Source organism: Ovis canadensis, chromosome X (genome assembly GCF_042477335.2).
Source record: "Ovis canadensis isolate MfBH-ARS-UI-01 breed Bighorn chromosome X, ARS-UI_OviCan_v2, whole genome shotgun sequence".
Lineage (NCBI taxonomy): Eukaryota > Metazoa > Chordata > Mammalia > Artiodactyla > Bovidae > Ovis > Ovis canadensis.
The window spans coordinates 102,967,874-102,993,554 of NC_091727.1; the positions used below are offsets into that span (position 1 = coordinate 102,967,874).

General features: G+C 41.4%; 1 protein-coding gene across 1 annotated transcript in view; it reads left to right on the plus strand.

The window, feature by feature from the left end:
- GPC3 (glypican 3) overlaps positions 1-25,681 on the plus strand; it is a 456,698-nt gene that overhangs the window by 382,198 nt on the left and 48,819 nt on the right. The window contains exon 7 of the mRNA XM_070290721.1: positions 8,944-9,103. Within this exon, the coding sequence (XP_070146822.1) occupies positions 8,944-9,103 (160 nt within the window). The remainder of the gene's footprint in view (positions 1-8,943; positions 9,104-25,681) is intronic.

A 25,681-nucleotide genomic window follows, 5' to 3' on the forward strand; every position in this document is an offset into this window, starting at 1 on the left:
ATTGGGAAGATCCCCTGGAGAAGGGATTGGCAACCCACTCCAGTATTCTTGCCTAGACAATTCCATGGACAGGGGAGCCTGGTGGGCTACAGTCCATAGGATTGCAAAGAATCGGACATGACTGAGCAACTAAACAACAAGTGTTCCACAGAACAAATCTTACCCAGGCCATAGCTGAATGTTAACTGGAAACAAAAATTCAGAATTCATGCTCTTCAGAGATTCAGATCTTATAAATGTATTATTTTAATATAAAATTTAATACACTATTGTGTAACTACTTACTATATGCCAGATACTAAGCTTAGTGCTTTACATGGATTACTTTATTTTATCCCCATGATAATGCAGTGTGGGAGATAGGAATAGGTATTATTAAACACATTTTATAGATAAGAAATATAAGACTCAGAGAGGTGAAAGAATAACTTGCTTATAGTAACAAAGCTAGTAAATGATAAAGTCTAGATTTGAATACAAGTTTTCTTTCTCTGCTGCTGCTGCTGCTGCTAAGTCACTTCAGTCGTGTCCGACTCTGTGCGAACCCATAGACGGCAGCCCACCAGGCTCCGCCGTCCCTGGGATTCTCCAGGCAAGAACACTGGAGTGGGCTGCCATTTCCTTCTCCAATGCATGAATGTGAAAAGTGAAAGTGAAGTTGCTAAGTCGTGTCCGACTCTTCACTACCCCATGGACTGCAGCCTACCAGGCTCCTCCGTCCATAGGATTTTCCAGGCAAGAGTACTGGAGTGGGTTGCCATTGCCTTCTCCTTGCCTCCTCTTAGAAACATATAAAACTCTACAGTTCTAAGCTATTATTAATAAGTAATATTATTGTAGCTATTTTTATTTTAAGGCAGTGGACAGCTTCCTAAAACTGCAGAGAACCTTTTCTACCACTAGGAGGGAGCCCCATAGGAATAGTTTTAATTTCATCCCAAGTTTGCTTTTCTCACATCCTGACTTATTTTACTATCCAGGTACTTATTGAATTGGTAGGACTTATTTTCATACGTTTCCACTACATTAACAAACATCAAGTAAGAATCAGGGAAGCTAGAAGTGGTAGAGAAAGCATGTGCTGTGGGTAAGAGGCAGAAGTGGAAGCAATGCCCAGGCAAGAGTGTATCTGGGTGTGGGTGGCCTTCTGACTTGACACCATGTGAAAGCACAGCCTCTGACAGGTCCCATTGCTATTTATTACTGCACATTTCTCTCTCTGCATGCATCCTAGTGCACAGACCCTTATCTTCCTGGGAGCATCCAGAAGGCTTTCCCCAGACTCTTAAAAACATTTCACCCACCCTCTCTCCTGGTGCCTCGGTATCTGGCCATGGAGTGTTATTTGTTTTGCTTCACAAGTCATTTGTAATAAGCTCTACATGGTGGCTACTGTGCCTGCTACTGCTTCTCCTCTTCCTCCCTTTCCTCATCTTTACAATCATCACCATCAACCTCAGCAACAGAGTTAACACTTTTGAGCCTTGCCAGGCAATGTGCTAAGCACTTTATACCCATTCTTCTATTTACTCATTCATCCATTTAATGAATATTTAGTAAATGTTTACTTTCTACCAAACACTGCACTACACACTGGTAATTGAAACAGACGGTTATTTCTTCTGTTAGTGGGGGTGCGACAGGGGACTATATAATTACAAACTGTGGAAAGTTCTATGAAAGAAAGATACATAGGACTATGAAAGGTGAAAGGTACTATTGAATTTAAATCTTCAACAACCCTGTGAAGTTAATAAATAGCATTATCCTCTATTTTATGGGCATGGAAACTGAAACTCGAAGAGGTTGAGTGACTTGCCCAAAGTAACACAGATAGTAAATAGACTGAGTAGAGATTCAAATCCATGCTGGTCAGATTCCAGAGCTCACACTCTTAAGGGCTATACTTTATTGCCTCTCCAATGTGTGAAGTGCCTATATAGCCATTCATTCTAGCCCTATGCACTTTGGTTCTGGCTTCTTCTCAAACGTGTGGAGTTGCAATTGTTTCCAATTAGTTGTGGCTGTGGTTTGGTGCATTAGTTCAAAGAAACTGTGCACGCAAAGCAGAGGTCACGTGCCCTAGGTCTCGTGGATATGCACAACGTATAAATAATAATGGCATTCCTCCAAAGCTGGGATTCATTGGAGCCACTACATTTGTTTCCCATTAGCTTATGCTACTCAAATACAAACAGTAAAGCATGTATTTACATTGCTGTGGACATGGAAAGCTGAGCCCCCAAAGCATTCCTTGCAGGTTGTATAATGCTGAGCACCCAAATAGTTCAATATCAGTTTTGTAAGCCCAGCTCAATAGCTTTAAAAGGTAACCTGGATTCCAGATATTTTGAAAAATGCCTAGAGAGTGAGTGGACAAAAGAGACAAAACTAGCTAAATCCTCAAAATATGTACCAAGCCCCATATTTGTAGTATCTACTTTGTTATTTGTCCTTTATTTTTAAAATGCTAAAGTGCTTGAAGTCAAGAAAACTCATAGCCATGTAGCAGCAGTGATGGAATTCTCCATTTTATTCTAACCAGCTGTCTGAAGCTTTTCAAAACAAACGCATTTGTGATAAGATGGTTTGGTTCATTAAGACACAGGAGATGGGAGGCTGGGAAAAAAGCAGGAGGCATCCGATGTCATTATCTCTCCCTCTACCCCTGTCCCCCCAACCAGCTCTCCCAGCCAGTAACAGAAGGCTTTCCCATCAAGGTATAGTTCATGGATAGTATCTGAGAAAATGAGATTGAACTGGAAATTATCTTAGGTAGAGAGTCAAGATGACAAAAAATGTGAGTGAAGGCCCCATTAGTTGATGGCTTTACCTAAGAGAGCGTAGGTTTGTTATTGTTGTTGTTGTTTTGAAGACCTGTGGACTTGGAAGCAAAAGACTCTAGTTTTAATGAGGACTCTATCACTTACTTAGTGCTTGGTCTAGTCTTATCTCCTCTCCAAGCCTCCCTTGACATGGGAAATGGGGATGGCAATCTTCCTTGTTTATACAAATTGATAGGGTGGATTTGAGGATTACATGAAAGAACATATGTTAAGTCCTAGCAAAGTGTGTGGCTGATAAAGTCCATATCTGTACAATCAAGATAATTCCAAGAGGCACATTACTTATACCATATAGGCAGATCGAGAATTGCTGCTCTCTCTGGTATAATTTCAGCATATTTGATCCCCCTAAGAACAACAAGTACGTCGTTTGATCTTTGTTCTGTCAACCAAGCATGAAAAGAGCTTTGGCCAAATCACGCTGTCCCATGCTGCAGTGTTCTTTTGTTATCTTGGTTATGGTTTTAAGAACATGAAATTGCTGTACTCTAGAAAGCCTTTTTTGCTCTTATGCTGTGGTTCTAATTTTCTTAAGTAATTATTCAAGGCCTGTTTCCTTTTATCACACAACCCTGAATACCTGTTCCAAGGAAACTTAAATATTTTGCTTTGTAATCCTGAAGTCACTCACTTTATACAAGAGTATTTTCATTAACTACAAAGACAAAAGGTCATAATGTCCATACCTAAGTAAAAAGGAAATCATCAGTTTTAATAAAATGGTTTGAAGAACATGCATTAAGGATTCAGACACCTGTGGAGCTGAGGTGACTCTTGTCCAAAGACGGTTTCACTGGGTTTCTGGCAGGTAGAGTAACACTAGAGTAGCCCTTCTTAAAGTGTAGACTGTGGTTCACTCACAGGAAGGTGGGGGACAGGGCAGGGTGGGGCTGTGCTCCACCGGAGACCTACTCAATTAAAAGCTCTGTGCGTGGGGCCTGGAAGCTGGAGTTTTTAACAAACATCCTAGGTGATTCAGATGGAAATTGTCGAAGACTCACTCTCATGGTGTATAAAAATGTACAGACCATTTGACCCAGTAATCCTACTAATGGGAAACTAAGGAAATAATCCAAAATATGGAAAGAACTATTGAATACTCCTGATGATCCATCTTTATTTATAGGAGTAAAAGAACTAGAAGCAATGTAATATTTTCAAAATTAGGAAAATGGTTAGGTCGATTTTGGTAGATCCCTGGAGGGCACTGTGTAGGTGTTTTAAACACATTTGAAGTATTACATTGATCACATTTATTCATTACAACAATTCTAGGAGACAGGCATTTTCCTCATTTTACAGATGAGGACGTTGAGGTATAGGGAGATTAAGCAGCAAAGTTAGTAAGTGGAAAAAAAGAAGTTAATAAGGGGAAAAGCCAGGATTCTAATTCGAGTCAGTCTAAATTCTAAAATGCAAGTTCAACTGTGTAAAAATACAGCCATTAGAAACAAACCCTACCCTCGAAAACCAAACACTGGTTCTTAAAGTTTGGAAATTGGAATTTCCCCCTTATATCCCTTTCTTTCATCTTTCTATTTTAATACTTACATAATGAAAATATGACATCATAAAATAAAAACTGTATATTTAAGCAACTGTGAAAGTTTCATGTGAGTCAACAGAGTAGCAAGAGGGGTAGAAAATGGAAAAAGCTGCGCAGTGGAAAGGTCTCATGTACTTCTCGCTAAGGCCGGCCGAATGATGCAAGGCAGAAATGTCAGGTTTAGTGAATGTTTCAGTGGGGTCGTGGAGCAAAATCATCAGACCAGTGTTTTAATAAGATTGTTTACATTAATAATCATTATTCTGAGCCCTGGCTTTTAAAAAGCTAATAGGATATTGTCCTTTGAAAATGGCAAACAGTTAATCAAAAGCATTAGGCACCTGAAGTTAACTGTACACAGTCTTCATAACTTTCCTTTCATAAAGTGGGCGTTCAGTCTGGAAGACATTGTAAAGAGTGAGAGAGGGAACGAAAAGGTCAATATTGTGAATTGTAATTAGCTGATTGGATTTCTGTGCCAAATTCCAGGCTGTACTAAATTCACAGTCCTCACTGGCAACTCCTCATCACTGACACATTACCCTTCTTTCAACACTCTGGCGCTTCAGAGTCCTTTAAGACTTTTGCATTAACAATAGCTTTCTAGGTTTGGATTGGTTTTGTTAATGAGTGAGGGTTAGGCTCATCAACAACGTCTATGTAATATGGTTGGAAAGTGTGCTGTAATCCTTCTTCAATGCTGAAGTTGTCACCCAAGTGGGAGTAATTTAAGAACTAAAGAAGTAATTTCACTGGCAAAGTTTTAAAGTTTTTTTTTTTTTAATTGCACTTAAAAATACCAGGGAATACTGGAGGCATTGTACACGAGGTTGGAAAACAGCCTCTCAAAGATTAGCTACAGATCTTAGCCAGGGTCGTCCAAAAGCCTTTAGCTATTCATTTACAAGTTTTTCTATAATTCATCTGTGCTTTGGCTTTCTCTTTTTTTATGAGGTTGTGGAAGTAGCTCTTAGAGAATGAAATATGCTATGCCACTTCCTTTTGCTTCAGTTCAATAGCACTGAAGTGCTACTGAGTGCCTGTCATGTGCCAGGGGCTTCCCTGGTAGCTCAGTGGTAAAGAGCCCGCCTGCCAGTGCAGGAGATACGGGTTCGATCCCTGGGTCTGGAAAATCCCCTGGAGGAGGAAATGGCAACCCATTCCAGTATTCTTGCCTGGAGAATCCCATGGACAGAGAAGCCTGGAAAGCTACAGTCTATGGGGTCCCAAAAGAGTTGGCTATAACTTAGTGACTAAACAACAACTATGTACCAGACACTGCCTTAAATGGTATGGGGCTCAAAGATAAATAAGGCATTCACTGTCTGGTGGTGGAGTGAAGCCACATGTACAATAAATAATACCAGGTTGCATTCATAAAGTGCTATTTGGGAGGTACAGATACAGGGAGCAGTGCTGGAAGAGGGAAAGGGAGAATTATAATGACCATCTGTGGTGGCCAAGAAGGCTTTATTAAGGAAGTGACATTTGAACTTGGCTTGAAAGGATGGAGTGCTTTCAATAGACGGAAATGAAAACAACTCACATTAGGTGCTCAATTAATGTTTGCTGAAGGGATTAATAAAAGGCACAGATGTGAGATGTGCTTGAGAAACAGCAAGTCCACAAAGCTGTATCTAACCACAGATTCCCCTTATGTGAACAATTCTAATTCAGGTAATCTGTGACATACATGAAAGATGTATTTTTCAAAATTGACCTTAAAACATGTATGTCAAAAGCAGTTTTCCCATACATTTCATAATGGTAATGGAAGCAATTAGGGTGGTTTGGTCAAACTGAAATGACATTATCGTCTAGGTAGTAGCACTCAAATAGTTAATGAACCCTGGTAATCCATGAAACCCAAGGATCCAGACAGTCAAAATGACTTGCACAATACTAAGTATTATTTGCCTTTTTCACTGTGCTGATATTTGCACTGATGGTACAGAAGCAATAGTGAGTACAACTGTTAGTACCACAGTATGAATCAAGGTAGTGACACCAAATTATGCTCGTAATCATTACACTTGCAGGAAAATAAAAGGCACTCCACTTAAGAATATCATTGCTAAAGCAGTAAAAATCATTAATATATTAAACCTTAACAATTGAGTGAACTTTAAAAAAAATATTCTGTGTTATGACATTTGACTTACGTGTAAGGTACTTATGCTACAAACTGTGTTGATACATGTCTTAAGGAAAAGCATTTGTGAGATTATTTAAGCCATGAGCTAAATTAGCCTTTTTTACTGACTGACAAACTATGGTTATGCAGGCTTCAGTATTTGTTAGACATTTTGTTTGAAAGGAACAAAGAGAGCCTGACAGTTAAAGGAAATACTGACAGTGTTTGTTGCCAAGGATAAAATTCAAACTTTAAAGAGTAAATTTTTTAAAAAAAGTAAATTAAAATTTTGGAAAACTTGTATCTATCACCATGACCTTGAGAGCTTCCCAATGCTTCAAAGACTTTTTAAATGAGATTGGAGATGATGTTAATGAATGTGATTTTTAAAATATCATATAATGAAAGGTGTCAACATTTGGGAGACCTGCAGAGCTCAGTGAACCAATATTTTCCAGATGATCTGTGCATGATGAGACAAAATGGGTAAAAGGCCCATTCAAAATTCAAAATATACCAATGGATTTTAATGTAACATAACATGAAAAGTTTACTTATATGTTTTCATATTTAACATTGCAAGTAACCTTTTTCACTTGTTGAGTTTTTATGTAGTTTCAATGAAAACTATCCAGAATTATCTGAAAAGGCTACTCTTAATAAAATACTTCTGTCTTTTCCTATTACATACCTGTGAGAAGCTGGATTTTCTGCAGATGTTTCAACTGAAACAACATATAACAACAGATTGAAGGGAGAAGTAGATATGATAATCCAGGTATCATATGAAGCTAGATATTAAAGATACTTGCAAAAATGTAAAACTATGCCAGCCTTCCTTCTAATGGTTTTATGTCAGGGGAAAATATATTTCTTTTTCATTAAAAATGCTATTTATGTTAACATGTTATGGGTTTTTTATTTGTTATGTTTAAATTAGTTTTTAAATATTTCTTTTAATTTCTCAGTTGTAATTTCTGAGATGGTAATGTTTATAGATACAACTATATAATTAAAAGTTCCCTGATATTCCCAATAAGAGTATAAAGGGGTCCTGAAATCTAAATGTTGGAGAACTGCTGGTCTAGCTTATCCCAGCCTTTGTGTCTATATTATATGTTTAGATGCGTAGGATGGGGGAAAGGGTAGAGAAAGAAATGTGTTTAGAGTTTGATGGTGGAGATGGTGCTGGAGTAGAAGATGATAGAGGGGTTGGCTTCACTGATACCTTTAGAGGCTGTTGGCCAGGAAAGAACCAGCTTTTCATTGTGGATTTTTCTTTCTTTGCTTAGAAAGAGAAACAAACCTGCAGAGTCACATTTCTCTATGGTATATAGCTTGTTCCAAGTAGATCATGGTGTAACAGCTAAATCACAGGTGGAGAGCAGAAAAGTATATTTTGCAGGGACAGTGAACACAGTGAAAGCCACGACAACCAAAATGTGCCTGTGTAAATATTCAGCGTTTCTTTTCTTGGATACCTGCTCTGCAGTTGCAAAAGTCTCACTTTCTGCATATCCACATCTTCTGTTGTCCATTATTTAAAAATAGGAGGTGGACTGATATTTAGGACTAAACATGGATGGTGGGGCAGAAGCTACAGTAGGAATAGAGGGTGTTGGAATACAGCCTTGGAGAGAGATGGTGAGGAAAAGTAAAATTGCCCTCAGAAGACCACTCATGCTGTGAGCTGGGCTTCTGAGTCTGTGGTGAGACTTTTGGGAGGTGGAAGTCACCCTAAAATTAAAAAGGCCTTGACTGTGTGACTGAAAGGCCAGATACTGCACAGCAAAACAGGCATGCCTCTTATTAGTTATGTGATCTACAATAAAGCAGAATGAATTTCAAAGCATCTTATTGAAACTGTAGAGGATGGAGATTTTAAGTTTTTCAAGTGGTCAGGGCATAGTATGGAACAAGTAATTATAAGTATTCATCTAAATGTGTATAAAATGTCACTGCCATTTTCTTCATGTGGTGGGATGCATTTGCTGATTTAATTAGGTGAATGTAAATACAGATCTAGTGGACTTTCACAGGCATCTTTTCTGAACTTGGTGTTCTCTCAGCCTATGAATATGCTTTGCCTATATCATCACTTAGTTCCTCATCAGTGACTTCTCCTCCCACGGAGGCTTAAGACATGGGAAAGTTTTGATACAATATTCGTTCTGGCTACTGATGGTGGAAGTAGAGTGGAAGAGTGGAGAATCATGTCAAATGCTATGGAAAGGTCCAGAAGTATGCAGCTCTAAAGAGTATAAGCAATGTATGTCTATGTAAGTTTGAAAATGATTTTTAAAACTTTCTGTGTAGCTCTTTTTCCCATTTTAAAATGCTTCCCGTTAACAACACACTGTCTTAGACCTACCTGAGAAATACGGAAAGTTGCTGCAATCCTGGTTGTTTTCTTTCAGCTCCTGAGGACCATGTCTGTACCCAAAGGCAGAGTTCTGGATAAAAACCTTGATGAGGAAGGGCTTGAAAGTGGAGACTGTGGTGATGATGAAGATGAGTGCATCGGAGGCTCTGGCGATGGAATGATGAAAGTGAAGAACCAGCTCCGCTTCCTTGCAGGTAAGTGATTAGTGCTGGTTCAAATCTGAGCTAAAATCATGATGCTTGGGAATTGAATACCAATTGAATCTGCTCTTTATAACTTCACTAAAATCTCTGTAACACACAATACCATCAAGGAAAGGCAACACTTTAGAAAAATGAAGTTTTCAGGTAGCTTTTTAAAAAGATCTCTGGACCTAAAAGGGTAACTTCCTGTTTTTCATTATCTAAAATGAACTGACCTAAATCAGTTGGCTTTGTTTCCTACTGGAAATTTCCTTGGTTCTTCTCAGTTATAAAAAGAGATGCAAAAAGAAATGCAATCTTGAGAGCCTAGTGAAAAGCCAATGGTGGGGTAACTTTCAAAGAAAAGACATTAGGGAACCTTCTCCTCTTAGAATGTCATATTTAGTTTTTTCCACTAGTAGTTTAACACTGATAGGCTATGCTACATAACTGTACAGCGACATGAAAACAAGTAGAAGAAAAATAGAGAGCTGATGCTGCCAAGAAGGCAAAACAACCATAACAAAAAATATTTCTTCACAAGCCACATTTGCATCAATTAGCCCAATGTACAAAATGCTTTTGTATGGCTAGGCATTCTTGTTTCCATTTATACAGAGAGATAAAGTAGTGTATGACTACAAGAAAATTGGGGCTCAGAGAAGAAATGAGATTCATCTAAATGAAAGAGCTAGAAATCCAACTTGGGTCTCAAGACTTCTGGTGTCCGTTCTTCCTTCTGCAATGCACAGCCGTCTCCTTGAAACCCTATTGCCTGTGACCTCTGAGACCCTACAAGCTCCTCTTTCTGTTTCAACCTCTTTCCTTCCCTATTTCTTTCTAATGCTGTCTTGAAACTGAGTCTCTTCTTAAGCTTCTATGTTTTCTCACTTCTCCAGAGAAAATACGTATCTTATCTACTTTGGCTATTTCAAAAATTTTTTTAATGATTTCTGTAAGTTCTTTTTTTTTTTATTCTGGCAAAAAGAATCTGATATGAAATCTACCCTCTTAATAAACTTTTTCAAATATTTATTTTTTTGACTGTACCAAGTCTTTAATTGCAGCATATAAGAATTTTGATCTTCATTGTGGCATGTAGGCAACATGCCAACATGCCAACATGCCAACATGTGGCAACATCCTTAGTTGCAGCATGTGAACCCTTCGTTGTGGGATGTAGGATCTAGTTCCCTGACCAGGGTTGGAACCTGGGCCCCCTGCCTTGGGAGCACAGAGTCTTAGCCATTGGACCACCAGGGAAGTCCCTCATAACAAACTTTAAGTGTACAGTATTGTTATTAATAGTAATATACAGATTATACAGCAGATCTCTAGACTTCTTCATTTGTGTGACTGAAAATCTGTCCCCATTAAACACTAACTTCCCTTTCCTCCTCCCTCAGTCCCTGGCACCAGCATTTGACTTTCTGCATCTATGAGTTTGGCTTCTTAGCTCCTCATAGAAGTGGAGTCACGTAGTCCTTCTGTGACTGGCTTATTTCACTCAGCATGATGTCCTCAAGTTTCATCCACATTGTAGTGTATGACTACAGGATTTCCCTCTTCTTAAGGCTAAATAATGTTCCACTGTATGCCTGTCCATGATTACTTCATTCCTTTAGCCATCAGTGGACATTTAGGCTGTTTCTACCTCTTGGCTGTTGTGGTTAATGCTGCAGTGAACATTCTTTAAGTATTATACCACTGTGGGGATAACTCATAAAATCATTACCTCCAGCCTTCACTGGTCTCCAGAGCTACCTTCCCAGATCTCCAGCTGCTTACTAGCTTTCTTCTTCCTGACTTTCCTACCATTACCCCTAACTCTATGTATCATAAATCAAACTTAACAATAGACCATCTCAAACTGGTTCCTCCCTTAATATCATTATTTTTCTAATGCCACTACCATTATCCCAGTCACTGAGGCTTAAAACTGAAGTCATCTTTGACTCGTCTCCCTTGACTTTCATATACAATTGGGCACCAAATCTCTGTAGATGATTTATCTTTTTTTTTTTCTGCTTCTCTCACTGTTTCCTTTCTGTCCTCCCTTCCTCACATCCCCCACCCCCACATATGCTAAGATCACATCGTAAATGGTCTCCAGGCTTCTAGGCTAAGCCAGGAGTATTGAGAGCCTTAGGCTAACAGATTAGAGAACAAAGAATCAGACTCAGGCAGAAGATTCCACCAAATTCACCTTGTACAGCTGCCAGGTTAATCTTTCTAAAGCATCTCCTACCTCTTCCTAGCTCAGCTACCTTCATCCTATCCCTGTTGCCTGGAGGGTTATGCTCAGACTCCTTAGCAGAGTTCTGAGGGCTTTCTGGTCTAGCCTAAAGTATCCTTCCCCTGTCATTTCCCACCACTAGCCCCACAGCAACCCTACTCTTCAGAAAGAGCAAACCATACTCATCCCCCAGGAGCATGAATTGACATACTATTCTTATTCCTGTCTTCAAATGTTCCTCACATTTATTTCTATGTACATACCCTTTTATTTTCTATTGAATCACACCCATCCCTAAAAGTACATTTCAAATATTATGCAGTGAAAATATTTTTAGGGGTCGAGTAAATTTGTATTTGAATTCTGGCTCTATTCCTTATGAGATAGAAGGACCTGGGTCAGTTCTTAACCTCCTAGCTAAATCTGCATTCCCTCATCCATCAAAAGGGGATCCACTTGATTCATCCATCAGTAAGCAACTAGTTCAGGATCAAATCAAGGGGAAAAGTTTGTGAAGCAGCTGTCCCAGTATCTGCAACATACTGGGTGCTCCATAATTGTTTGTTTCCTTCAATGAAATCTTTCACAACCATCTCATTGCATACTTATCGCTGCCCTCTGAATTACGAAAACAGATTCTGCCAATACTTGCAAGAAATGGTCTGCACTGGCTCCCAAGTTCCATTCCTAAGGCATAACATGGTCACTCAGAGCCTGGCAATCCTACAGAAAGAATGTTGAGTAAACATAATAACTAAAACTCATAGAAGGTTTTGTTTATTAGACACTTACCATGCTGTGAGTGCTGTGCCAGAAATTCACACACGTCGCCTCATGTCATTTTCACACCACCACTATTATTATTCCCACTTTACAGATGAGAAAACTGATGCTGGAAGAGGTAGAGTAATTTGCTTAAGGTCATGCAGTGGCTAAGGTCGGAGTCAGGATTCAGAGTCAGGCAGTCAGCTTTCAGGGGCCATTTATTAGACAAATCTGCTTTGCATTTTGCTCCCCCCGAAAAGTTTGTGGTCAGCTAAAGACTGCTTAGATGACTCAGCAAACTAGTAACTGGTCCCCATGCTGATCCTTAGTACACACCACTGTTCGTGTTTCTCCAAAAGTCCCTGTTTATCCCTCCTCTTGCTCTCCTGCCTAGAAGCCACTTCCCTATCCATTTCAAAGTGCAATTCCCCGATTCCATGGTGACTTAACTTTTTTAAAGAGTGTTTGGTGTGGGACCTTGTCAAGGGCCTTTTCAAAATATAAATAGATTACATCTACTGGTTTCCCTTTGTCCAAATGCCCATTTATCCTCTCAAAGAATTCTAGTCAATTAGTTAGGCATGATTAACCCTAAGTGCTTTGTCAACTGTAAAATGCTACACAAATGGTGGTTAATTTAATTTCCAGAAAAAATGATGCTTTACTCCCAATAGGATACACTTGCCTAACATGTTCAGTGAGCCTACCTGCCTGGAGTTCCTTGGGTCCCCTTTCAAATGCTTCTCATGAAGAGGAGACTCATTGGCAATCTGCCAGGCTCGTGGCACAATAGCTATTTGGAATAACGAGCTATACACTTTGGTCAGCTATTACACAATTTTACCCCAAATCTGGGTAGATGCCATCTGATCCTGGTGATACATCAACATCCACTTCGTCAACTAGACTTGGAACACTGCGTGCATTTACCTCTATCTCATTTAGAGCTTCCAAATTCCTTCCTCCAAAAGACAACTTGAAAATAAAAAACAAGGCTCAGAGTATGTTCAGACTCTCTCCTGTCTCCCTTTTGGCCCCGAACAGTTCTTTTGCACTCTGGCCAGTAAGCAGTCCTACTGGCTGCTCTCCCTGGCTCACTTACTCCCAGATTTTGATGCACTGGAGGAAGTGCAGGACGCTGAGCTTCTATTCTTGGCTTTGCTTCTAACTCCCATGTGTCCCCGGGCAGGCCCCTGCCTCTTTTGAGAAGTCAGTTTCTCCATTTGTAAAATGAAGAGAATGCCCAGGCATCTCTCGCTGGCCATGCTATTGCCAACAGTCTGTGACGATGTTGGCTTTAGTCCCTGGCAACATACTTACTGGAGTCTTTCAGGGACACCTTCTTCTGACCATGCAGATTCCCTGTGTTTTGTTCTTCTCCGGAGCTATTTACACATTAAAACAGATCTTATTTTCTCTATACTAGCTCCTTTGACTGTTCCAGTCAGACAAGCCAGGCTTCTTTTACCAAGGGCTGCCCACACCTGGCCCTCGGCACACTTGTAGGCCAGGATGCTCATAAGAAGTTCTGAGTAGTATCCAGGCCTTCTGAGCTATATTCACTTTTAAAAGTCTTCATCCTAAAGTTTCCCAAGTGCTCTCTTTTTTTCTATAATTCTTCTTTCTGAATTTGGAGTCTGACCCTTCTTTCCGATTGTTAAATTTAATTGCTGCTGAGATGACCACTAAAAAGTGTCTTCTTACCCACAGTTACAGCTGACCTATTCCTTTCACTCCTCAAAACAAGGCTAATATGTTTTCCTTTTGGAGGGTTACCTCCTTTCTCAGCCTATTTCATAGTGTTGTGGCCATTAAATAAAATAATCCATGCAAAGCACTTGGCACAGGGTCTGGGACCTAGTAAACACTCCAAAAATGTTACCTACTGTTAAAGCACCTGGCGTGTTGCTGTTGCTACTGACCTATGGGAACTCCAAGAGCCTGCAAATGTAGATCAGAATTAATTGCCTTATTTTTTGGTTTATTTAAGACCCATAAAAGGCAACTAAAGCCAGGTAACTGACATTCTGCAATCTCCCCTTACCCCGTGTTACTCCAAGTGGGGTCCATGGAGCAGCAGCATCTGTATCAGCTGGGAGCTTGTTAGAAATGCAGGATCTAAAAACTGGAAATAGAAGTGCCTTATGACCCAGCAATCCCACTGCTGGGCATACACACCAACGAAACCAGAATTGAAAGAGACACGAGTACCCCAATGTTCACTGCAGCACTGTTTATAATAGCCAGGACATGGAAGCAACCTAGATGCCCATCAGCAGATAAATGGATAAGAAGCTGTGGTACATATACACAATGGAGTATTACTCAGCCATTAAAAAGAATAGGTTTGAATCAGTTCTAATGAGATGGATTAAACTGGAGCCGATTATACAGAGTGAAGTAAGCCAGAAAGAAAAACACCAATACAGTATACTAACACATATATATGGAATTTAGAAAGATGGTAATGATAGCCCTGTATGTGAGACAGCAAAAGAGACACAGATGTATAGAACAGTCTTTTGGACTCTGTGAGAGAGGGAGGGGGGAGGATGATTTGGGAGAATGTCATTGAAACATGTATAATATCATATATGAAATGAATCGCCAGTCCAGGTTCGATGCAGGATACAGGATGCTCGGGGCTGGTGCACTGGGATGACCCAGAGGGATGGTACAGGGAGGGTGGTGGGAGGGGTGTTCAGGATGGGGAACACATGTACACCTATGGCGGATTCATGTTGATGTATTGCAAAACCAATACAGTATTGTAAAGTAATTAGCCTCTAATTAAAATAAATTTTTTAAAAAAGTAATAGAAAATACTTTTCATGAAGAAAAAAAAAGAAATGCAGGATCTTAGGCCCCACCTAAAGACCTACTAAATCAGGAGGTCATGTTAACACAATCCCTAGGTGATTTGTTTAGTCGTTACCACCTTCTAATTGAACTCTTGTGGCATTTAGGCTTGATACTTGAAGCATCCAAGAAGCCGCTAACCTGTCCCGGCATTGAGTTAAGTACTCTAAGGAGTATAAGAGAGGCCCAAGGCCCATCATCTCTGTGATAGGTTAGGATACTTCGGTTCTAGTCCTAGCATATTTACTATAGTGGGACCTTGAGCAAGTTATGTCGCTGCTCTGAGCCTCAGTTTCTCCAGCTATGAAATGGGGATAATCATACTTGCCTACTTCAATGGGTGGTTGTGAAAATCAAATGTGATAATAAGTGTGAAAGTGCTTTGTAACCTATGAAGCTCTACAAATATTTATAACAAGCAGAGGACTGTTATTACTCTTCCAAAGTCTCTGGAAGCTCTTTGGCTTTCTCAGCAACCCTAGTTCAGCATGTATTTTCTGAAAAGATTGAATTTAGCGCATGAGTTATAAAGCACTCACATTGAACACCCGTGTTCAGACTCCCTTCCAAAGACAGATCATCTATGATGGACCTGGTGCAATAAGATGACTGTTTTGTTGCCAGGTTGCCATCAGCATTGTTCCTAGTTTTTGGCCTTGTCAAAGCTCTTATTGTAAGCTATTTGGGTAGCTGGCAACTCCCAGAGCTTTGGCTGGGGCTGATCCCTGAGAAGCTTTCCAAGCTCTGGCCATGTGTCCCTGGCCAAGACATGATGACTAAGCATCTTAAGCATCTGCTTCCTGTCCGCCAAGTCTCACCCACAGAGAAAACACACACACATGCCCATGCGCACACATGTACACACACACACACGTAGGTGTGCACATGTGCATACCTGCTGTTGGAAACACAATTGAAATTTATGCTCACAGAAAAACTCCTAGCAAGAAGTACCTGTCTCAGAGACATCTGTGTTACCACTCCCTCGCCCCTGTCTCTCCTGGACCTCTTCTTGCTCCAGCTTGTGCTGTTCTGTGGGTACAGCCAAAGCATGCTGGCGAGCCTAACATCTTTATAACAGCAAGTCAGAAAACAAAGAGACTCTTGTCTCAAGCTGGGCCAAAGAATGGATACTGCGAAAGCTGATTTCTTTGGATGAGGAAAGCAGAAACAGACCACAGTATATAGGAACATTCCTGGTGGCTCCCTGGGAGGCAGAGGGGCTTCAGCTGCTTGGTGGCAGCGTGGGGAGAACAGTTCATGGAACATACCTCGGGCCTGGGACTTGAACCAGCCCTTAGAACCAAAGGGCACTTTCCTGCCATACTCAACCAGTGTTTCTTGTGGAAATATTTGCCCTCAAGAAACATGCAGTCTCTTCATGTCAGTGTGAGGGCTGAAAAAAAAAACTTGACACTTGTTCCCTGACTGGAAGTGAAGGTGAAATCCAAGGCTCAGCAGGTGCCTTCTGCCGTTCCTCTGTGTCTTCCCCAGCTGTTGGGAGGGACAGAAGCTGTCTGCTTCCCCACCCCTCCCAGTCACCCCTTCCCAGCAGTTCTGGAGAGAAGCTGTGAGCCCCATGAGTCTCTGCACCCCATAGTTCCTCCCTACAGTTACTTTACAATCTGGAAGCAAAAGAACAATGACTCTCCTCTTGCTAAAAACAGAGATTAGAAAATATTTTTAAGCCAATGATTTTCATTCTTTTTTTTTTTTTTCAAGCGGAGAAGGAAATGGCAACCCACTCCAGTGTTCTTGCCTGGAGAATCCCAGGGACGGGGGAGCCTGGTGGGTTGCTGTCTGTGGGGTCGCACAGAGTCGGACACGACTGAAGTGACTTAGCAGCAGCAGCGGCAGCGGCAGCAGCCTTATGCTCTGATTCCTAACACGCTTGTGCGCATAGAATAAGGGAAGGATGCTTCAGTGGCTTAACTGTTCTTCTGAACTGTCAAATCAAACCCTCACAAATGTGGGCTGGTAGTCACGTGTTTTAATAAAGTCATTGACTGGTTGACTTGGTGAAAAGGGTACAATTAATGGAGGAACTCTAAAATGGGCCTTTGATCATGGGTAACATCTGCAAATTTTTCACACTTTAGAACAAATCATATTGCCTGCTGAAGAATGAGTACAGGGTTTGTAGGAGAGTGAAATGTCCTCGGATTTTTTTAATGGGAAAGTGATCAAGTCCTGTTCAGAGCTCAAAATATATGCGGATTTATACTGCCCTGCTGGTAACAAGTCCAGGAATAGATTATGGCCGTGTTCCCACAATGTAGTCTATAGTTTGAATGACCTGATCTCACTTCCTTTGCACTCCTTGGAAACCCAGCAGTCAGATCTTTGGCGCTTATGTTGAAGGTTGCTAACCACTAAGTAATCCACTTCTGAAATTCTCAGCTAAGATCCTGTAGTGACTCCCTTCAACCTTCTTCCTTGGGATATCAGTCCCTCAACCATAAGATCTCAGCATAAGTGGGCCCCCTGTCATTTACCCTGGGTCCCAGCTGATGGGTGAATGGGACACTCTCCTACCCTTAGGCTGCTGAAGCTTGAGATATCGCGGGAAGGAGGGCATTTCATCTATGGAGTCAGACAAACTGAGTCTCAGTTCTGCTCTGTTACCTACCAGTGTTGGACTTGGACAAAGTCACTCAACTCCTCTGAGCCTCATATTCCTCATATGCAAAAATAATAAAATATTTCCTGATCGGCCCACTTCATAAGGTATTGAATGAAACACATGTGATAATGAATATAAAAATACTTTATAAACTGTAAAGCAATTACCCATTTAGGGTAACGTTATTAATATTATTTGGTACCATGGGGTCATAAGTGAATTTTACTCATCAAAAGCCTACAGTTAAAATAAGAATAATAATAAATTAAATTCCCAATGTTCTGGCCAACAAATTTCTCTATAATGTACTCCCTCTTTTTCCATCCCCAGGGTAGCATTGTCGGTTGCTCATTAACTTGTTTTTAGCCCAGTAAGAAGGTATTTAAGCAATGACAAATATGTCTGCTGAGTTGTGCAAATAACCAGTCACAAAAGTAGTAGTCACCTACATCTTGAAAGAATCTCAGCTAGTTATGTTTTGTTTTCTTTGGTTGTTAGTGGGGCAGTCAGGGCAGGGGAGGACAATGAGTTGGGTAGGGTCATGAAAGGGCCCCTGATTCTTTCCATTCTATCTTGTTCTTAGCTACAAGCAATCTGCTTTCATGCCTTGATCTTCTCTTTTAGAGATCAAATGCCATAGGGAAGCTGAAGGAACCAAAGCTCACTATAATAGCACTTTTCTCTCAGACACAGACCAGGTTGTTCAGGCTAATACATGGACAAGACAGCCATTCCCACCTCACCCCAGAGCTTTGTGCAGTTCCCATGGCTCATGCAGAGGGATTTGGATGCAAACTTTCATAGTGACATTACCAACCAACTGAGTAAGTGTACCCAAAAAGGGGCCATCCCCACGCCTTAGTGTTGACTAGGGAATTACTTCAGGTAAACTGGTGGAAGATGAGAATAAGGAAAGGTAAAAACTAAAGTTACCATCTTGTTATTTTAAAGGATATATGCTGGGGTTCACGTTTGTGGGTCTACTGCCCTCTGAACCATTAGGCCATGAGGCTTTTATCAGGGGATAAAAATGACACACATCGCTATAATGCTTCTGCTTATTGGTAGACCTTCCATACAGCTATAAGAATTGGGGGAGTGTTGGGGATAGTGTGAACAATTTGTGACCATTGTATTATATTTTGTCATCAGTTTTCAAATTAAAAGGGAACAGTTGACTGTATGAATGTGGCTAAGTGGGGTGATTGATTTTCCCTGGAGGAAGCCATGTTGGCCACTTGAGTGACAGCCTCAACTAATTGCTGTGATCTAGTGTGACTAGAAAGGAATAGGAGGGGGAGGTTCAATACTTACTAGTAGAAAAGAAAGAGCAGAACCAGCAGGAAAGTGCCCAGCCTAGAGCCTCCACCTGAGCTGCCAGATAGAAGTGAAGGGATCCTCACTTCATCCCCAAGGGATCTGGGAGCACCAGAAAGAGACTCAACGTCTAATCAAACCTGCGTGATGGCCCTACATTCCCCTGATGAACAATGGACTCTAGAGGGAGCCAAATCAGAGGAGCCCAGGGCGCAAGGAATCATGAGCCTGCAGAACAAGGGAGAAACTGAGAGCACATGGTGAGCACAGTCCTAGGGGCTGCAGGTGGAGATTAGATACAAAGCCAGGCTGAGGTCCCATTCTTAGAGGAGGAACTCAGAGTCATCAGCTGCCCTACAATCACTGACCTTCCACAAAACCCCTGAAACTACACACGTTGCACAAGTGTGCACACATCTTATCAAGTCTCTTTCCAATTCAGACAATGCTGTCTGTCAACTTTGTTAATATGGCGAAAAGAATAGAGGTACAGCCATCACCTCTTTCTCCCTCTTATTTGCCTGTGCCAGGGACAGAAGAGTTCCAGTTTCCTTTGGTAGGAATGACGTTACTGGCAGTTTTTGTTGTTCGTCTTTCTGAAAGGAAATCTTCTTACAGACCCTGCCTATGTACACACCTGTCCAAGCGATGTTTAATGATCCAGAAAATGATCCAAAGCACTACTGGTTCTTGATGTTTCTAAATAGACTTACTTACTGCCTTTTGATTTTTTTTAAACAATCCTAATGGATATGGGTGATGGTAAATAAAACCTTTAAAGATAAGAATGGGAATACCTGTGCAGACAGAATCTTAATTTATAGCTCATTGGTGGACTTAAGCAATAATATAATTACCAAGTAAACAAAAATGGAGTCAAGGTTAGTCTGCAAATTCTGGTGTCTGAGAACAGTCTCTGTTAGACCAGGGGGCAATCTCATTAGCACATTCAGGATGGCTTTCCGAGTGAAGTGGTTTCCTTGATTAATGATGTGCCTCTCAGAGGTTAGAAAGCAAGTCTTTGTCATCAGCAATCAGTCGCCAACCTCTGCTTCCTTCTCCTGCCTTGCTCCGCAGTTGTCATTCAGTAGGTGTTTGATAAATACTTCAGTTATCCATGGGCAAGGTTTACTTGTCAGCATTTGCTTCTTTTTGCATCCTACTTGGTAGCTTTCACCCTCTCTGCTTCTTTCATCGTGTATGTGTACTCACTCGCTTCAGTCACGTCCGACTCTGTGCGACCCCATGGACTGTAGTCCGCCAGGCTCCTCTGTCCATGGGATTCTCCCGGCAAGAATACTGGAGTAGGTTGTCATGCCCTCCTCCAGAGGATCTTCCTGACCCAGGGATCAAACCCGAGTCTTATGTCTCCTGCATTGGCAGGCGGGTTCTTTACCACTAGCGTCTCCTGGGAAGCTTCTTTCATTAGCTTCTTCCAAGTATCCTTCTAGCAATGGAAGTTGTGAGCCAAGAGACATGAGATCCCTCTTCCAGTCCATACCAGGGTAGGGCCTCCTGTGAGGGGGAGGACACACTGTGTGAGACATTGTGAGTCTGTAGCCTTGAGTGCATCCTGAGGAGAGTGAGCAGAATGGAGAAGAATCTGCAAACAGGGTCAGTGGAAGGACAATTGAAAAAAGTCCCAATGTTCAGTCTCTACAAGAGGAGAATTGGGGGCTTCCCTGGTGGCTCAGATGGTAAAGCATCTGCCTGCAATGAGGGAGACCTGGGTTCGATTCCTGGGTTGGGAAGATCCCCTGGAGAAGGAAATGGCAATCTACTCCAGCACTCTTGCCTGGAAAATCCCATGGATGGAGGAGCCTGATAGGGTACAGTCCATGAGTCCATGGGGTCGCAAAGAGTTGGACACGACTGAGCGACTTCACTTTCACTTTCTACTATTTAGAGGTCTTGCATATGGAAGATGAGAATAGATCTAGAACCGATACTTGGAATTTATAAGGAAATATATTTTGACTGACAAAAAGGTTAAACTTTCCACTTTAAGCGATTCTTCAGTGGAATGGATTGCTCTAGGAAATCAGCTTCCTGAGTCTGGAGGTGTTTGTCTATAGAGTAAGTAGCCATGTATCTGAAGCTGAAGCTCCTGTACTTTGGCCACCTGATGCAAAGAGCTGACTCATTGGAAAAGACCCTGATGCTGGGAATGATTGAAGGCAAAAGGAGAAGGGGGTGGCAGAGGATGAGATGGTTGGATGGCATCATCAACTCAATGGACATGAGTTTGAGGAAACTCTGGGAGATAATGAAGGACAGGGAAGCCTGGCATGCTGCCATCCATGGGGTCACAGAGTTGGACATGACTGAGTGAATGAACAACCATATATCAGAAACATTGGCTTGGTGTAAGGGTAGAGTGGGATGTCAGAGAATGGATAGATACCTACATTAGGGGCTCTTGACTTCCATGGTCCAGAATAGCTCTGAGATGCTATGGTTTTATGATGCAGACATGTAAATATAACAGAAGAGAACCAAGTTGTTGGAGCAAACCAATGAGACAATTTTTCAGGCTCCGGGAAGGAAAGAGGAGTGGAGAAGAGATTTTCTGGTTGTATTTGAGCACCTGTCACCAATTATGATTTTCTGCAACTATTTTCCTAAGCAAATAGATCCTTACAAATGGCAGACTTTTCCAGGGAGCAATTCTTTTCAACATCCTGTCTGTCACTCACAGCCTCTAGATTTGTTTTACTACTATGAGAATCCAGTTCTAATTTCTCCCCAATTATTTCCAGGCTCATAGCTTCCTGCCTCGTGTTAGAAAAGCAAACTGGGATACGGAGCCTCCTCCAGTTACAAGTCTTTGTCCTTAATGGCTGAATGGTCAATATCAAGGTTGTCCAGTCCACCCTTATCTCCTCCACCACTCTCTCCCTTCCAACTCTGGCCTCAAAGAATAGGCCAGTACATTCAGGTTCTCTAGTGAAGAACCAGAGTATTTTTTAGTTTGCTTTTTTGTTGCAATTGTTGTTCCTTCCAAATCTGTCATGGACCAATACTTTTGTACAACATAATAAAAGGAAATGATTTTTAAAAAAGGCCTACAGAAATAAAAGCCATAGTTTTTAATTATGAGACTCAGCAGATCTAAAAAAATCTCTCTGTCAAATTGCTATAAAAATGTCTAAGTGCTTATTGCAACTTCTGGACTTACCTCCTCGCAGACTGGCAATAAAGAGCAGCAGACCCCACTCTGAGTGGGAAGAAGTAACCCGCTGTCTGTCTCTGCCTTGCACTGCTCGCTACCCTTGGACCCAGAGGTGGAACAGACTCAAGCAGAAGTCTAGATGGGGGTGGGGGCAGTGGGGTACTGCTGCTGGCTTGCACTGGCTCACATGAGCTGACTGTTCTCTTCAGAATTTTCATGACTCAGTTGTTTAAAATAGCCATTATTAAAAATTAAATTCTATATAGCTATAATTATAGTCTATTAAAAACAAGCCTTTCAAAATTCATCAGATCCTGGTTATCTTAGTACTTTTACCATTGTTGTTGTTCAGTCACTCAGTCACGTCTGACTCTTTGCGACCCCATGAACTGCAGCACGCTAGGCTTCCCTGTCTTTCATTATCTCCCGGAGTTTGCTCAAACTCATGTCCATTGATTTGGTGATGTTATCTAACCATCTCATCCTCTGCCACCCCCTTCTTCTCTTGCCATCAGTCTTTCCCAGCATTAGGGTCTTTTCCAATGAGTTGGCTCTTCATATCAGGCGACCAAAGTATTGGAGCTTCAGCTTCAGCATCAGTCTTTCCAATGAATATTCAGGGTTGGATTCCTTTAGAATTGACTGGTTTGGTATTATCTATGCCTTTTTGACATTATCTGTGTCTCCTTGTGCCTGAGTGGTAGAAGTACCCTATACTCTTCCCAACTCTGTGTAGTGTCTTCACATCATTAGCTTGAAAGTGACCATGACAGAAATGTCTACACCCCAGAAATCACTAAAAACTACAAATGAGGGCTTGACTTATTGTTTTGTTGATTGTCTAGAATCTAGAGTCAAGAAAGTGATGGAAAAAAATGTTAGCAGGGCGATTAAACTTTAAATCGGGTTGTCTCTGTAGCTATTATGTTGTGAATAAATAGCACAATACATCGAGAAACTATTCTTCCACTATTTGAAAACTATTATCCAGTTTAGCAGAAAAGTCACTCCTGTCATTGATGAAGGAGTGATGTTCCCACATAAATCTTTGTCATTTCATTTTTGTCCTGTTTCTTAATGTGAACCAATATATCAAGCAGTGTTCTTGCAGGAGCTACACTTGCTTGTCAGTTGCAACCTTGGTCTGGCTACAGATGCTGGAGTCTGGCAAAAGTCAGTGAAAGCATTCTGTGAAAACCAACTGGCTTTTTTTGGAGTTTAAAGAATATTGATAGATTTTATGATATGTAAATTGTATGACCTGCATCCTTTATTCCAACAAAATTTAAAATAAGCCAACATGCATGCTTTTTTTTTTCTTTTGAGAGAGAGCCAGTTATTAAACATTTACCAGCACGTCATGGGGTAAAGGGAGTGCTTTGAAAGATTATTTTCCTTCCTTCATCCTTAAAGTTTCTAGGCTTGAATCAATAGCTCTTTCTACCACAAGTGGGAGAAAATTTCTCTCTTCCAAAGTTATGCTGGCAAATGAAAGAGCCCCTCATTTTCAGTTAGTCTGAAATCTAAGATGCCTTTGGAATTCCTTAGGAATCCTAGAATTGGAAACTTGGAAACTATTAACCAGATGCATAAGGTTTTTTTTTTTTTTTTTTTCTTCCTCAAAAGCCCTTATTCCCTGTTGAGGTTGATGGACTGCCATTGAAATCTCTCTGCTAACCAATGGAAGTCTCTTCAGCTCCCTTCCAAATCTAGATGGGAGTCTTGTAGGCCAGCTCATGGGGCACCAAAGCAAGGACCACTTTCAGAGCTGAGTCTCCCTATATCGGCGGGTATTAACACAAATGAATACCGTGTGCTGATATTAGCCCTGTTTCACAGACTGAGAGTGGAACTCCTAATATCAGGTTACATTTTGTTGGCTTGGTAATAATTTTTTTAACCACCAACCATATGGGCAGAGGTTGGAAGGAAAGCTAAATTTGGAACACACCCCCACTCTCCCTTTTAACATTTCTTTCTTGTTTGTGCCGGGAGGCAACATATTACTCACACTCACATTAACAGCACTGGTTGCTATAGGACTGAGGAATGAGATTCTCCCAAAATGCAGTTGGAGCAGGGTATTGGAGATTTTCTACCCAAGTACGCAACAGTGCAGTCAGAACGTCTGTGCTCTGCTTCTGCAGGTTTCTGAACGTGTCTGTGCACACAGCACTAGAAGACTAAATCAATAATGAAAGGATTTCATGTCTATTGGCTCATAAGGGCTTTATCATTTTTAGTTGACATCCATAGATAGCACTTTCCTGCCCTAATATCTTTCTGACGCAGGAGTTTTAGAGCATGGAGCCATGAATTTCTCTCTCCGTTTAGTTTTTTATGTTCTGGCTTTCCTTCTGCCCATCCGCCACTTCATGAAGATGGCTTAGGTTTGGGTAGTGGTAATGATTTGGGCAGTATCTGTAGAAATTGTGCACATTTCAGTTCCAGGGCTTTCTCAACCTGAATACGTAAGGCCTAAATCAGGAGTTTTAGCATCTCAAAGGAATTTAGAGTCAAATTCAGCTTAAGGAATGGAAATTAGTCTACCTTCCTTCAAGGAGCTGTTGTAGTCTCTCTACGATGGCAACTTGAGGTCAGAAGGGCATTCTCCTTGCTGTCCCTGGATTCCAGGAAACAATGAGAAGTCACGAAGCCAGATCTCACAGCCCAGCCTTTCTCAATCAGGCCCAGCCTCCTCCTCTAATCTTGTCTCCCGCTAATCCCTACCCCACCCTATGTTCCAACTACTTTGAATTTCTCGCTGTTCCTGAACTTGCTGTTCTGCTCTTTAAGGCCTGCCTGAGCTTTTATAAATCCCTGTATTTGCGACACAGATAAAGCACCTAGCTCAGTGTGTGCCCCTTGGTGGGTTCTAATAAATGTTGGCTGTTAATATTCTGCACATGCTGGTTTTTTAGCCCAGAAAAGTTTCCCCTTCTTTACCTTTAAAACTCAGTTCATATGTGCCTTCCTCCACAGTGAATCCTTGCCCTCAGCAGAGTGCTTTGTTTTGTTAATACCCATTCTAGCCGTTATGAGCTTGAAGTCAGGTAATTGCCAGTGCCCGACACATCACTGGTGCTCAGTAAGTTTTTGTTGCATGACCCTGGCCATACAGCTATGAATAAGCACAGTACCTGCCCATGTAAGCACCTAGTCCAGTCGGGAGCATGGGGGACAGACACTGAACTAGATAATTATGATGTGATGTGATTAAGGTATGGATTGCTATATGCACGTGGGGTTGTGGAAACACAAAGGAAAAGCTTCAGACCCAGACAGGGTGGTCAGAAAGTAAGCTGAGTCTTAAAACAATGTGTAAGAGTCAGGGGAAAGGTGGAAGGCATTGCAAGGCAGGAGGATAATATGAGAAAAGACATGGAGGTGAGAAAGAGCATGGTGGTTCTGGGAACAATATGCAGCATGATGGGCCGCAGCAAAGAGAGGCGAGAGGTGAGGCCAGAAGATTAGTTAGGGTCAGAGCATGAAAGCCTTCTCTGCCTTGTTAAGGAGCTTGGCCTTGATCCTATAGCAGGGTCTATAAATTCACAACATATGGGTCATCAGCCTCCCCACTCCCACCCCTCTCATGGCAGACATTGATAATCAATCACA